Source organism: Dendrobium catenatum, unplaced genomic scaffold (assembly GCF_001605985.2).
Source record: "Dendrobium catenatum unplaced genomic scaffold, ASM160598v2 fragScaff_scaffold_506, whole genome shotgun sequence".
Taxonomy (NCBI): domain Eukaryota; kingdom Viridiplantae; phylum Streptophyta; class Magnoliopsida; order Asparagales; family Orchidaceae; genus Dendrobium; species Dendrobium catenatum.
Genome location: NW_021318968.1, coordinates 1,116,693 through 1,132,724, shown reverse-complemented (window position 1 = coordinate 1,132,724; position 16,032 = coordinate 1,116,693). Strand labels below are relative to the sequence as shown.

General features: G+C 37.1%; 2 protein-coding genes across 3 annotated transcripts in view; both read left to right on the top strand.

Moving 5' to 3' along the window:
* Positions 1 to 446: 446 nt before the first annotated feature.
* Positions 447 to 1,583, top strand: LOC110107732 (3-oxo-Delta(4,5)-steroid 5-beta-reductase-like). Its single transcript, XM_020838092.1, has one exon. It carries the CDS (start codon positions 447 to 449, stop codon positions 1,581 to 1,583), a length of 1,137 nt encoding a protein of 378 aa, XP_020693751.1.
* A 5,028-nt stretch (positions 1,584 to 6,611) lies between these two features.
* The window catches only part of LOC110107753 (glycine oxidase-like), a 17,743-nt gene continuing 8,322 nt past the window's right edge, over positions 6,612 to 16,032 (top strand). Inside the window, exons 1-4 of one of the 2 annotated variants that reach the window (XM_020838121.2) lie at positions 6,612 to 6,868; positions 6,973 to 7,122; positions 15,413 to 15,627; positions 15,713 to 15,783. In XM_020838121.2, coding sequence (XP_020693780.1) covers positions 6,721 to 6,868; positions 6,973 to 7,122; positions 15,413 to 15,627; positions 15,713 to 15,783 — 584 coding nt within the window. In that variant the 5' untranslated portion in view covers positions 6,612 to 6,720. The remainder of the gene's footprint in view (positions 6,869 to 6,972; positions 7,123 to 15,412; positions 15,628 to 15,712; positions 15,784 to 16,032) is intronic. The other variant, XM_020838123.2, reaches the window with a different exon arrangement.

Below are 16,032 nucleotides of genomic sequence, written 5' to 3'. Positions count from 1 at the left end.
TGGAGTGGTAGAAATGTTGTGAAATAGAGATTTAAGTGGTATACATGTAATATTAATAAAGAATGTGTTAGATAGGTAAAATAATAGCTATATAGTGGTATGTATGTAAATTTCCCTTTATTTTTTCAATTATCTTGAGGATGTGGCCAAAATATGTGTTCAATTTGAAAGCCTGTTTTACAACGCCAACGATGATGATACGGAAAAACATAAAGATAGAATTTTCCTTTTGAATCGTATTTGTTTGCATTATATATTTATATGCGATCGCTTATGAAGAAACCTGCAAGGCAATGAAGTTATAATTTTTTATTTAACAAATAAATAAATATCAGATCAATATATTAAATAAATAAATAAATTATATATTTTAATACATCATGTCAATAGCTCAATCCCACCACCTCCATTAATATATACATCAAACCTTCCATAACACGGCAAACATGATCGAAGAGAAGCCGCACCACCCCACCTCCACCGTCGGCACCGCTGTCACCCCGTCCCATGTCGCACTGATTGTCGGAGTCACCGGCATCACCGGCCTCAGCCTCGCAGAATCCCTACGCCACCCTTCCTCCCCGGGGGTCCCCTGGATTGTCTACGGCGCAGCCCGGCGCCCTCCACCGCCGTGGTTCCCCCTCACCACCATCCACCGCTTCCTCCAACTCGACGCCCTCGACCCCACCTCCACCCTCCTCACCCTCGCCCCTCTCTCCCTCCACGTCACCCACCTCTTCTGGGTCGCCTCCACCGCCGCCGCCACCCCATCCGACAACGCCGCCATGCTCTCCAACGTCCTTCAATCCCTCCCCAACCTTCGCCACGTGGCACTCCAAACCGGCTCCATGCACTACCTTCCACCTCTTCCTGCCGCCGGCCGCAGCCCCGCCACCCCCGCTCCTTTCCGAGAAGACTCCCCCCGCGGGGCCCACCCCCTCTTCTACTACGCGCTCGAAGATGTGCTTGAATCTTACCGCACTATCCTGACGTGGACGGTCCACCGCCCCTCCGCGATTCTCGGAGCTTCGGCCCGGAGCGAGTACAATCTGGTGCTCACCCTCGCGGCCTACGCGCTCATATGCCGCCACGAGGGCGGCCCACTCCTCTACCCTGGAAAAGATTACACGTGGCGTAATCTCTGCTGCGATGCGTCGGACGCCGGCCTGCTGGCCGAGCAGCAGATCTGGGCGGCGGCGGGGAATGCGGTGGTAGGGAACGAAGCATTCAACTGCACCAACGGCGATGTGTTTGCGTGGAGGAATTTGTGGGAGGTGGTGGCCGGGGAGTTTGGCGTAGGACACTTGGCGAGAGGTGGGGAAGGTTGGGAGTGGGTGGTGACGATGAAGGGAAAAGTAGACGTGTGGGATGAGATCGTGGAGGAGGAAGAGTTGGTGCGGACGAAGTTGGACGAGATCGCGAACTTTGAGTATTTGTACGCGATGACTAACTTCGAGTTCGAGATGGTGAGTTGCATGCGAAAGAGTCGGGATTTCGGGTTTGATCGACGGGTGGATACAATGGACAGTGTGAAGAGATGGATTGGAAGATTGAGGGAGATGAATATTATTCCAAAGCATTAAAAATGAAAATTTGTTATTGTTATTTTTTTAGAATTGGTTTTTTTTTTTCATTAATAAAATTGATGTTTTACCAATCACAAATAAAAATGTCTTTAAGATGATTAATTATTTTGTGCAAACACCGAACGTCGTTGGAGGCCAATTAGAATGTGCCACGTCATCCATATGCTCGATACTACTCGGTATAGTTCGGCACCACTGACGTGACACATTTGGGTTGGTCTTCGAACGGCTTTCTTGTCCAGTCTCAAAAATTATTGATTGTGTCGATGAATTTGCCGTTTTGTCCTTTGAATTAGTGAAGAGTTAGATTTCATTTGGGATGATTTTTTTAATGTTTTATTTTTTTAAATTAAAATTTTTATTTCAAAAAATTATTTTAAAAAATAATAAAAAAATTGTCAAAAGGAAACCTCTGATTTACTCTTTCTAATTAATAGATCGTTTAGTGTGCTTATTACTGAAATTGTTTATAACTTTCTATATTTTATGTATAAAGAAATATCTCCTGATATTTAGGCGTTCCTTTTGGAATATCTGGCCTCTGTTGGTTTTTAACCGGCAGACTACTTTCCGAGGGGCTAAAAAAGAATAGTCAACAGTTTCTGGTCAATGGTCAACGGTCAATTTATTGGTTTAAGCTCCCATTAAGAGTCATGTATTAATGGTTTATCTTGTAGTTAGAGCCTGAAGCCTGAAGATGTAAAAATTTGGGAGTAATCTTTGGGTAAAGTGTGGAATCTGGGATTCAAATTTATTGAGAAATACAATATTGCTTAAGCTCATGACCTAAATTTTTTTTATTAAGTGGCGATTTGGATAGTTTAAGTAAAAAGATTGTAAAGTATTTTTTTGGCAGAAGTCTTGGAAATATTAATATTAGATTAAATGAAATGAATTGCAAAGGTAAAGTATTCTGATTGTGTTGAATATTATTTAATTCATTTTCTTATGAAAAGTAAACTTGTTCAATTTTGAGTGAAATTTTTTTCATCGCAAGCAAGCTACCTTGTCACCAACAGCCACAACCACCCGCTTGCTGCGATTGCCACCATTGTAGGCCGATGCCGCCAAACCGCTTCCTCCAGCCAGTAATTGCTAGTCGCATGACATCGTTGGCGACGCCTCCACCGCCGATGAGTACTCACAGACGTCGGAGCTGAGCTGTTTGATTGTATTAACTTCAGGCTAGTTTTAATCAATTTGGTAGCTCATATAGCTACATAGGTTTAGTGCTTGCTTTTGATTATGTGTAGCCTAATAGGTGACTACTTTTGTCTATAAATAGGTAGCAACGTTTGTAATAGAGGATGGTTGAGATGAATAAGATTTAAGTAGTTTTACTCTGTTTTGTATCCTGCATCCTGATATTAATCTCAGATGATGGTGGATTATTTTCTTCCAAGGAGTTCTTGGATCTGCGCCCAACCACGGCCACCGGATCATCAACGTGGATTCATCGAGCCCCATCCGGTCCGATGTCACTCGCTATCTTTGAAATTTGCATTACATTCATTTTATTTCATGCTAAAAAATAATCATAATCGTAATGCATTTATTTTACACTCATCCTAATAACTCAAATAGTTCATTTACAATGCATGCTTTTTTACTCTAAATTTCCTTAACATTTCTAAATGTATTCTTTTTATAGTATATTTCTTTTATATTGTATTCCCATATAAAAAAGGTGAAAACAAAAAGGTTTTCTTTAAATATGTATGTTGTTGTATATATAAAATAATTATTTAAATTGTATTAATCTTAATATTTTAATTGAAGCTTAGTCTCGGTCAAGAGATTGGATTCGAGACTTTGTATATATTATTATTTGTGAATTTACGATCAAATTAGTCCCAAATTGAAAATGAAATTTTTTTTTTTACTAATCTATTTATTTTTTTTATATCCTTGCTTTGAAGCTGCTTCCCTCTTTGTTCCTTTTGCTTCATCGCTTTTTGTTAGCCTAATTCTGCCTGGGCTAAATTTTTAAAACGAGCAAGCTAATAATTGAAATTACGCAGGAGCTTAAAATGATAATAATTTAAGGAGCAGAACCGTGAAAATTTTACAACAGAGCCATTACTAAATACAATATAGAGAAAGTACTTCAAAACAATATAAAGCGGAAGACTAAGGAGTAAGGACATATTTTTTGTTACTTTCTAAAACAGCTTTTTAGTACAAAAAATTTTTGTACTAAAAAGTAGTTTAAGAAAGCTGTCCCAAACGAAGCCTAAATCTCAAAAATAATTTTTCTATATATAATCCAAAAATACATGTATAATTTGGGGTCTATCTACTAGAGCGCTTAGCAACAGAAAGTACAATAAAATAAAGCCAAACATGTAAAAATGAAACTAGTAAAAAAGAGATACATATAGGATAGATCGGAGAGCCTGCTATCAAACTACTCAGCTCGCTCCTTATTTTTTTTCTGACTTGAAAATGAAAGCAAAAGAAAGAATGAGCTAACAAAGCACAATAAGCTATTGTAGCCTAAAACATGAATCAATAGTTTAAACCAAAAAGATTGAAAATGCTTTGTAGTAATAAGAAATTGAAGTACTGTATAGAAAGCTAAAACTAAAACTAATACCAATATTGATTTTTTTATAAGCATTTAAATAACTACTAAAACAGACTGAAATATAACTAAATATCTTATAACAAATATTATAATAGTCCGTAGACTCCAACTTCCAATACTTACAAACAAACAATATAATATATTATCATCGCCAACATAATCTCTTCTGTTTGCCAACAAAATCCCTTATTAAAGAATATCAAAATAGCGCTCAACCTTCAAAATCATAAATTCTCTCAGGCTTCAAAGTTTTTATCACATAACATATAACAAAATTCTTTCTCGCCGCCAACATAATCCCTTCTCGTCGCAAAAAGAATCCCTTCTCTTTGCCAATTCAAATATTTCAATCGCAGACACTGAAAATAAAGTGCAATATTCTACACTACTGAAACAATCACAGTACTATTATATAGAGTCTACAAAAATGCTTTAATGACTGTCAAATAATTCATCACCTGATGTTTTACAGTTTGTTAAAACTATGTTTTCATATTTTCACAACATTATCAGAGATTGTGTATAACAATGTTCTAAAGCTTTAACTAAACTAAATTACTATTTTTAAATGTCAAAATGAAATTTTGAATTAATAAAAATCATTATTTTTTAAATTACCCAAAAAAATCTTAAGTAAATACTCAAAAAGATCAAAACAATCGTATCGATAACATATCAAAAGTTACACAGATAAAAGTTACCATAATCCAATAAAATAATATTTTTATAAAATCAAATTATAAATTTGATAAAAAAAATCCCAAAAACATTGAATTATTGAAAACATGATTAAGCAAAATGTAAAATACCTCTCGAAACAAACCACTATCGCTCAACCTAAGTCCCTTCGACCTCCTTCAACTTACTATGGTCCCTCCGACCTATATTGCCTACTTATTATGGTATTTGGATTACCGTTGTACGATTATGGTCCATTTGACCTCTATTGCCCAACTTAGTCCCCCTGACCTCCATCACATGCTGACAATGATCCTTAGACCAACGTCACTTAAATATGATCCATCCGACCTCCATTACCCGACTACGATCCTTTAACCCCAATTGTCTGAATACGGTTCTTCTGACCTTCATTGCCTGCCGACTACAGTCATTTCGACCACCATTGCTCAACAACGGTCCCCCTAATCTCCGTTGTCCAACTATGATTCATTTGACCTCCGTCGTCTGCTGACTGCTATCTTCGGACCACAATCGCCCGAATATAATCCCTTCGACCTCCATCTTCTACTAACTATTGTCCTCCGATAACCATTGAACAACTATGGTCCCTTTGACCTTCATCACCAGATCATAGTCCATCCGACCTTTGTTACCTGCTGACTATGGTCCACCCGACTATGACCCTTCAACCTCCGTCACCCTATTATAGTCATTCATCTTTCTGATCTCTGTCGCTCACTTGCTATAGTCCTTATGACTACCACCGCTTGACAACAGTCCCTTCAACCTTAGTCGCCCAACTAAGACACCTCTGACCTCCATCGCCTAACTACGGTCCCTTCAACATCATTTACCAAACTATGATCTCTTCGGTCACCATCGTCTGACTATGGTTCTATCAACCAAACGAACATGGCCAATGTTCTCTTGAGAACAACTCTCATGTCATTGAATTCTTCCAACTCCAACAATGTAATGTTCTCTATATGATGTATATTTACTATATTGAGCCAATGCCTTCCCACGAGGAACAGTATCATTTATAATCAACAAAAAAACACCAGTAAATTCATTTCAGTTGGGCAAAACCACGTAGATTTTTTCCTTTTAAGAAATTTCCACATAAAAATTCTGATGTATGTTATGATTACTCCACCACTCTCTCTTATCTCTGTATGTGTGTTGGATCTTCATAAAAAACTATGACATTAAACTCATCATCTCTCTATCGCCACGAATGTTTTAACACACAACAAGTTTGAAAGAATTTGAAATATTTTAACTTGATATCTTCTTCTTTTACATTGCCAAGTCTATGCTGATCATGTCATGTGTCGTTGCAAGCCCCTTTTGATGCTTGCCCTATCGAGTTGCTATAATCGTTCGCCCTTGCAAAGCTCTCATTGATGCCTGACCCCACAAAGCTTCATCATGATTCTTTACACACGTTCTTCGACGGCATCACTATTATGTGCTCTATGTCGTAATTCAATGCCCTCTAGTAATATCGACGCCTATCAAGAGTTCCAATCGATTTTGTGCTTTATATTGCGATTTGTAACATAAGTATTTATTTTAAAATTTTATTTTCTTACATAAAATTTTATTAATTTCAACTAAACTAAAAAATAATTTTGTGATATTCTAATATAATCTATTTTAAATAAAATTTTGATGAAATTTATATATTTGCAATCAAACATTAAAAAAAAAAAGAAAAAAAAAAGAGGACAAAGCAAGAAGGAAATCAAGAACCATTGTTAGCTCCAACTCAGCTAACCACACTTTACTCTTCAGTCATCTCTTAACTCTCCAAATCAATTCACGAGATCTCTAAGCTCTCAAGTGAAGTCTCAACCTCAAACCATGTCCCTACAAACCTCCGAGCACGACGTTGTCATCATCGGCGCCGGCATAATCGGCCTTACAATAGCCCGGCAGCTTCTTCTCCGGTCAAACCTCTCTGTCGTCGTCGTCGATGCCCACCGGCCATGCTACGGCGCCACCGGTGCCGGTAGTCACCAACTCACCTTGTAACAGTAGTTTGCATTAATCTCTCCCTTCTAGAACTAATGAGCTTTGTTGATCTTTTTACATGATGATAATATATCGTAATAGGACAGGGTTACGTTTGGATGTCGTACCGTACGCCCGGGAGCGACACGTGGGAGCTCGCCGGAAGAAGCAAGCAGCTGTGGGAGGAGCTTGCAGATGAGGTACGAGCACAAGGCTCCGATCCCTTGGATGTTCTCGGTTGGAAGAGAACGGGTATTTCTACTGTTTATTCGCTGAATTCTCAAATTGAATTATTTCAAGAAAAAATAAAATTAAGGCTTCATTTGGAACGGCTTTTTGACTGCTTTCGTGTTAAAAACAACAGTTACTAGGAAATTAGAGTGTGTTTGTAAGATAACGTTTTCACTGCAATTTCAATCTTATGCTTTTAAAAAGATGTTCTTGAAAATATGGCTGAAAAAAGAGATTTAAAAAGCAAAAACATAATTGATTAAACTGCCCTAAATAAAGCCAAGTTATCAAGAGATCTTGAGTCAAACCTACATTTATTGCGTGGATTTAGACCATGCTTTTTCATCATTACCTGAGGATTTGGCGGCTCTCTCCTCACTCGCCCTAGCGAGTAGTTATCTGCATACACACCTTGTTGCCTCCTGGAATATTCGTGGAGGTAGAGAGGTATATAATTCAACGTCTTAGCATTGTATGAAGATCCAGCATGCACATAGATAATAGAGAGGGTGTTGCTTTTATAGGAGACACCAATATTTTTATGTGGAAAACCTCTGAAAAAAGGGGGAAAAACCACGGGGCTTAGTCCAATTTGAATGAATCCACTATTATTTGCAGTCGATTACAATTGAGGCCCTTCCTTAGGGGAAAAACCTTGCTTGATGTACATTATATGAAGCATATAATGAGAATACAAAGAGTCACTATTGACGTGTTTGTTTGGTCGAAAGGACCATAGTCGATGTGCGACGTAATTTGGAAGAACCGTGGTCGGCGGGCGACGGAGATCGGTAGGATCGTAGTTGGAAGGCGACATAAGTCAGCAGGACCGTAGTCGGCGGGCGATGGAGGTTGGAAGGACTGTAGTCGGCGGGTGACATAATTCAGAAGGACTGTAGTCGGCAGGCGATGGAGGTCGGAAGGACTGTAGTCGGCGGGCAACATAAGTCAGAAGAACCGTAGTCGGCGGGCGACGGAGGTCGTAAGGACTGTAGTCGGCGGGCAACATAAGTCAGAAGGACCGTAGTCGGCGGGCGACGGAGGTCGGAAGGACTTTGTATCATAGAAGTCCAGCAATTAACAGAAATTCAACATCGGATAACTGTCCGGCAAAAATCTGACAATATGCAAAAGTACGATGTCGGGTAAAAACTTGGCTACGAGCGGAGGTCCGACGTCGGCTAGAAGTCCGACGTTAGTTGGCGGCCGAGGAGAATTCCGGCGTTAGATGGTATTCGGGTAGAACTCCGGCGTTACTTGGAGGTCGGACTGAATTCCGGCGTCACTTGGGAGTCGGGCAGAATTCTAGCGTCCCGTAGAAGTCGGACAGAATTTCGGCTTCCCGTGGAAGTCGTGCAGAATTCCGGCGGTGGTCGAGGAGGAGTTTCTTCCCTCCTATTCTTCTTCTCTTCTCTTCTCCTCCTTCTTGCTTCCTTTTTGCTTCCTTCTTGCTTGGGTCCCCCTCAAGAGAAATGAGGGGTCTATTTATAGAATTCTGGAGTGGCATGACCCGTAAATAGGTGAGAGATCAGGGGCAAATGTGGAGTGGTTTGATGGACGTCCGATATTGAATCCCTTGATCATGGACCGTTCGTTAGACATTTGAAGGTCTTAGTGGTGTCTGAATTCGGCAATCTTGGGCTCATAGGATTCGTCTCGTCGAGCCGCTCGATTCGACTATAAGCACGTCATGTTTGGAAACCATTTGGTAATCCAAATTGTGGTTCGATCCTTCCAACAGCGCTTCGGGTCCTTGATTTGGACTCATTTGGGCTTGGATTGAGTCGAATTTGGTGTTGTTGGGTTCGTATTTACGAGATGCTTAGTTTAACTGTAAGTTTGCTGAAATCGAAGTCCAGGTGATCCTAGATTTAATTTTTGAAGTTTCCAACTTGATTTTTGCCTCGAGATTCGTGCTAGATCAAGATAATTTTTCTATGATATATCACACCTAGAACATACTTTCCTGTGAGCCGATTACCACACACCTTGCCATCAAGTTTCATTCAGAGTGAAGTCGTTGAACTGCATCAAGTCACCATTCAGTGATTAAGCAATGAACTCGGCACCTAAGAGTGGAAACCAATTCGGCACAATGAAGAGAGAAGAAAAATGTTAAATTATTCTAAATATTCTATCCGCCAGTTAGCATGCCTGTATTAGTGCTGGCCACGATATTGCAAAACAAAGTATTCGTCATAATATTAAAAACATCACGATTGCCTTAACATCATAAATAGAGTATTCACAGTATAATAAGAAAAAGTATTAAATATAGAATACTCACTCAAACATAAAAATTTTATTACTTGGTAAAGTTTTAATGCTACTATTGTCAAGTCCTAAATCCTAGATGAGAAAAGTAAATGTTGCATTAGGTAGTCAACAACCAATATAAATCTTGTCAAATAATCATGACATGAATCATTTAATTCATTTTGTTAATGCTATGACGTTCCCTAGAAGCGACGCGCTATATGACATGAATGCAGCGATAAGTGTGTAAGGGTTGCTGCACTAGTGCCTGGATGCATTGTCAAGGGTTCCCACATTATGGATGGATGTGGTCAAAGAAGTTAGTTTGTGAAACTTGAATTAGTATAGAAACTTTGAACATATGTTTCATTACAAACAAATTAATGAAATTAATAGATATTATGTTTCATGGGAAGATAATTATTTTATGTATTCTGAAAACTAAATGTGTTGGAGAGAATACTAAGGAGATTGATAGTTTAAGATTTAAACTATGATATTCTGATAGGAGTCGTACTAGAAATGTGTAGGTATGATTATAGATAAGATTTTGAAAGATAATATTATAAAAATTAATATAATTGAAAATTGAATTATAACTTTAAAGATTGTTGTTGATGCTAAGAGCCTAAGATTATTAATATTATAAGTGCTTATGCTCCTCAAACATGTTTGAATATGTGTTCAAAATTAAAATTTTAAAATGACTTAGAAAAATTAATATAAAAATTACCCCTCTTGAAGAAAGAGTTTTTATTAGATGAGATTTAAATGCACATATTGGTAGAGAAGTGAATGATTTTAAAAATATTTATGGTGGCTATGAGCTTGGAGAGACTAATGAAGGTGGTAAGACCTTATTAAATTTTGTTATAACTTATGATTTTGCAATTGCTAATACTTTGTTTAAGAAAAAAGATGAGCATCTCATCACTTATAAGAATGGATATAATAAAACTCAGATTGATAATTTTTTTCTAAGAAAAATAGTTTATTTAGATTGCAAAGATTATAAAGTTATTTCAAGTGAAAGTTTATATACCTAACATTGCTTATTAATTTTGAATTTTAAGCTGAAGGGATATAACATAAAAAATAAAGTAAAATGTTGTTTTAATCTTAGATGAAGGTATTTAATGAACACTAGCAAAAATATTTTTTAGAATAATATTCTAGATTTTAAGATTTTGTATGTACATGAGAAAACTAATATTATGTTGGAAAAAGTAGCTTGTGATACTAATAATATTATAAAAGATATACTTGGAGTATAAAGGAAAAACTCTTAATAGTAAAAATAGTTTGTGATGAAATCAAAATCTGTAAGAAGAGATAAAACATAAGAAGCTTTATTATAAAACTTAGTTTAGAGAAAAATTATGAAAATTGAGAAAGATAAAAAGATGCCTATATGGAGTTTAAGAAAGTAGTATACGATGCAAAAATTTTAGTTTTTAATGACTTATATAATATATTAGACGCTAAGAACCGCAAAAAATAAATGTATAAGTTAATGAAATAAAGAGATAAAAGTAGTAATGATTCAGTTCAAGTGAAGTACATTAAGCATAAAAATAAAAAAAATATTTTTATTGGAAGAGGAGATTAAATAAAAGTAAATGAAATATTTTGCTAAACTTTTCAATAAAGATTGTGAGAATATGATTTGCTTAAGTGACTTTAACACCCTAAATGAAAATAAAAAGATAACTTTTGTTTTATCGGCGTATTAGTAAAACCGAAGTTATAGAGACTTAAAAAAAAATGAAGTATGAAAAATTTGTTTAAACTGATGATATTCTAATAGAGGTTTGGAAATCTTTATGAGTTGAAAGAATTTATTGGCTTAGTAAACTTTTTATAGGACACAATGGAGAAAAAGGATTCATGTAGCCGACCCCACGTAGTGGGATAAAGGCTTGATGTTGTTGTTGTTGTTGTTGTAGTAAACTTTTTAATATTATTTTGAAGACAAAAGATGCTAGATGAGGGGGAATGACTGTGATGATTTCTATTTTTGAGAATAAAGGCGATGCACAAAATTGTGCGAATTATAGAGGAATTAAGTTAATATGTCAATTTAAAATTATGGGAGAGAGTTTTGGATTATAGGTTACGACATGATATTAATGTTTCTCAAAATCAATTTGGATTTATGTCGGGTAGGTCTACTATAGAAGATATGCATTTATTGTGAGGTTTGATGGAGAAGTATAGAGAGAATAAGGAGAATTTATATATGATATTTATTGATTTAGAGAAGGCATATGATAAAGTTCCATGAGTAGTGCCTATGGAGAGTTCTAGAAAAGAAAGGGATTAATAATGCTTATATTGAGTCATTAAGGATATGTATGCAGGAGCTGTTACTTGTGTTCAAACACAAGATGGTTTGACCAAGTGTTTTCCTATTTAAGTTGGATTACATTAAGGATCAACCTTAAACCCATATCTTTTTGCTTTAGTTATAGATGTTCTTACTAGATATTTGCAAGAGGTTGTATCATGGTGTATGCTTTTTGCTAATGATATTCTTTTTGTTGATAAAACTAGAGAGGGAGTTGAAGATAAACTTGAATTAGGGAGGTCAACCTTAGAATCCAAAGGTTTTTGTTTGAGTAGATCTAAAACTGAATACATGGAGTGTAATTTTAGTAGTAATAGATCCAGTGGGAGGATTTTGATTTTGAGCAATCAAGTCATTAATAAGAGTACACATTTTAGATATCTTGGGTCTATTGTTCATAGTGATGGTGAAATAGATGGGGATATTATTAGTAGAATTCAAGTTGGATGATTGGAGTGGAGAAATGCATCAGGCTTATTGTGTGATTGAAAAGTCCCCAATCAAACTTAAAAAGAAAATTCTATAAGATGGTGATGAGACTTGCAATGCTTTATGGAGCAAAATGTTGGCCATTAAAAGAGAAGCATAATATTAAGTTAAGTGTTACAAAGATGAGAATGCTCAGGTGGATGAGTGGCTTTACTCTTAGAGAAAGGATATGAAATGAGCATATACTTGAAAATGTGGAGTAGCTCTAGTGGAAGATAAGATTAGAGAGAGTCGTCTTAGATAGTTTGGTCACATAAAATGGTGGCCTTCCGATGACCTGGTTAGGATAATAGTTGTATTAAATCTGACTTATGTTAATAAAGGCAGAGGAAGACCTAAAAAGACATGGTTAGAAAATATTAAAAATGACCTCTCTACATTAGATTTAAATGAGAATTTGATTCTTAATATGACACAATACAGAAAAAGGATTTATTTAGTCCACCCTATATAGTGGGATAAAGGCTTGATGTTGTAGTAAATTTTTTACATAAGAGACAATAAGTTAACACATTACAATACAATAAAGATGGTGCGCGACTGCTCATCACCATAAAAATCCTACAAACTCGATCACTCACAATCTCAGGCAGCAGGACCCCTAAACCATCTAAGTGTCCTAAGAGAAACTTCCCTTCTTCTACAAACTAACTTGCCTTCAATAGGCCATGAGTTGCCGCCACCTCAACCTATAGAACTGCAAAGTCCTTAAACTGGGTACTCGGTATCGAAGCGGCATCCCTTTGGGAGTTACCAATCTCTCCCACTACTAGTAAGTTCATCATTTTCTTAAATTGTTGACTCGCTTCGCCAACATATCCAAGGTTATTGGTCCTTGAGGAATACTGTTGCTAGAATAGCCCATTAATAATGAATATAACAATTTCTTAGATGCTACTTTTTCCTGAAGGGATGGATTCTCCTACTTATCGGCATGCACACTCTCTTGCTCAGCAGCTGCCTCTTCAACTTGCTTGACTGCTGTAGTATAATTTGCCACTATTGAAGGCTTGGTGATTTTAGCATCGCATGCAGGAGACGCCTCTATGGTTAACAATGAGAGATCAGTGATGGAAAATTTTTTATCAAGAAAACTCAGAGAAACCACTAAAAGCCAATCATGCAAGATTGTTGTCTTTATTTATAGCTCATGCACCTATTGAGTCAAGGTCAAGGATTCTTATTCACTCAAAAGATACTTGAACAGCTTGCTTGAGAAAACGCAGATCATTGGCTCATTTGTAGAGGACACTCGCCCACCATAGAAAGCTTGCCTTCAGAACCTGAGGTAGTTTCTCTTATCTTTTTTAGTTGGATCCGCCAACTTGGCTCTAGTGGAGGTTGCCACAACATTAGTAAAGGCAACTTCTTAGGTGTGCATTGTCTCCACTGGGAACATTAAGGGCTCCCTGCTGCTGTATCCGTAGGTTGAGCGGTAGATCCTTAGAATTGGAGGAGAGGTTCACTCTCCCGGGACTTGCCGTGTCACCGCCTTTAGCAGTAGGGTTAGAAGGCCTTACTACCTTAGTCGGAAGAATAGCAAATTTCACCATTCCAAGCTCAATATTCACCCACTCTGTGGAGGGAGTGATGTCAAGTTTAATAGATCCTAGCATGATTTGAGAACTCTTTTCAAGCTATTTACTCAGTGGGGGTTGCTTGCTCCACATTTTGCCTTATCACTTTTTCTAAGGCGAAAAGATTTCCTTATTTTACTTTGGATAAGGCTAGCATGGCAGGATCCATTCTTAACACGCTCATAGTTTTCTATAACTCCATTCAAATATTCGAAGGAGTGAAGGATTCTAGCGCATAATTACTTATAGAGGCTAGACATGAGTGATGTCACATCACTATAATTAGGGGGAATTTACACAACAACCGAGGCAATAGTAAAAGAGGGCAATAATTTTGCTTTTCCTCTCCCATAATTTTTTAGTAGCCCTATTTAATGCTCATCACTAATTCACTTTTTATTTTTGTCACTCGCTCTCCAAAGGGTCAAGTGAATCGATGAACTAAATGTATACCTATGCATGCATTTTCAAATATTTAGCAGGTAATTGGTGTATCATGATAAAATAGCTCATACTTTGGGGCCCCAAAAAGGAGCTTGCCGAGATCAAGCTCAAAATGGATTCACCTTCCACACAAACAACAAAGAGTCCTCGTGGATCACACAATTCCCCACTTGATTCATAGGGAGGACTAGCCATCAAAATTGTTCACCATCACCCACGGCGGACTATTATTAATTAATGTTGCCGCCTTAGCTACATGAAAGCATCTACTCAAGGGGACTCTTAGCTTGCCCTATCACTACTAGGTAATCACAGAGCCTACCTTCCTTGCTACTCAAGCTCACTCGGTTTCCACTACTAGGTGATCCAGAACTCTAGCATAGGTTGCCAATGACTTTAAAGCACTCACTAATCACATATATCTTCATTCAAGACTCATTGATGGACGTGCCTAAGTCTACTAACCTGTATGCACTCTCCACTATTGAACTCACCACAAGACAGAGAATCATGGTTAAGAAAAGTAATCTCCCCTCCAATCAATCATATTGTGATGTGTTCGTGACAATTTGTATTAGCAAGTTACTAAAACATGTATTTTTTATTCATTTTTTGCTTGATATAGTGTTTCATATTGCTCTCAGATCTTTATAAATAAAAGATGAAGATGAGCATTTTGAATCTTTTTGACATCATTGACAACCATTGATACTTGTATTACATATATTTGACTAGTAGATTGCACTCTCTCTCTCTCTCTCGCTCTTTCTCCATTCCCATTGGTTTTTAGATCACACTCACAAAGTTTGTCTGCTAGTAAGGTCAGGTATCATCCACGGACAAATTTGGATCCAATATCCAATAAAATAAACCATCTGTGGACCAGGTTGCCCAAACCCAACTTAAACGAAAAGGGGCTCAAACTTGATCAATAAATATCTTAATTTGATTTGATAATACAACTTGACTCAAACCTGACTTAACTTGCCCAGGCTAAATTCCAGTCTTCTCTTAAAGGATAAATATTTCTCTTTTCTCTGAAAACATGTACAACTGTTAGCACATAAAACATGCACATACCTAACTAATATACGTAATCCAACTAAGGAAGCATAAGAATGACATGGTCGGCTCAATTACAATTCTTTGTTTTCTCCATATAAACGCACGCTGGTGCTACAAATATTTACTTGCACAGGGAGCATTTTGGTTGGTAGGACAGCAACAGAGGCGGCCAGTTTGCTGGAGAGGGTGAAGCTTCTCAAAAATGCTGGGGTAAGGGCCGAGTACTTGACAACAATGGAGCTAAAATTTAGGGAACCATCTCTGGAGGTTGGGGAAGAAGGAGGAGCTGCTCTTGTGCCGGATGATTGCCAGATTGATGCCAGAAGAACTGTTGATTTTATACTAAAGGTTAGCCAACAAACTTAGTGAGTGGAATTTACCATTTTTTTGGCCTTCTAATTACTGAGTGTGATGTTGTTGCCTTATGGTTTAGTGTAATAGGTGTTATGTTTCACAAGGAAGATATGCTGAGTTCTTTGATGAGCCTGCCATCTCATTATCAAGGTTGGTTATTCTTTTGAAAATATAAGTCATAGTTGTAAATATATATGATGATTGTTTATAAGTTTTTTTTTTCTTGTTATTAGAATAATTTTCAGGTTGTTTTCGAAAATTATTATTATGTTTTAAATTTAGAGAAATCTTTGCATTCTTCTTCCTTCTAAAACTTTGGAGGGACTTCATAAGCAACCTGTTCACAAAATTCTCAATATATATATATATATATATATATATATATATATATATATACAT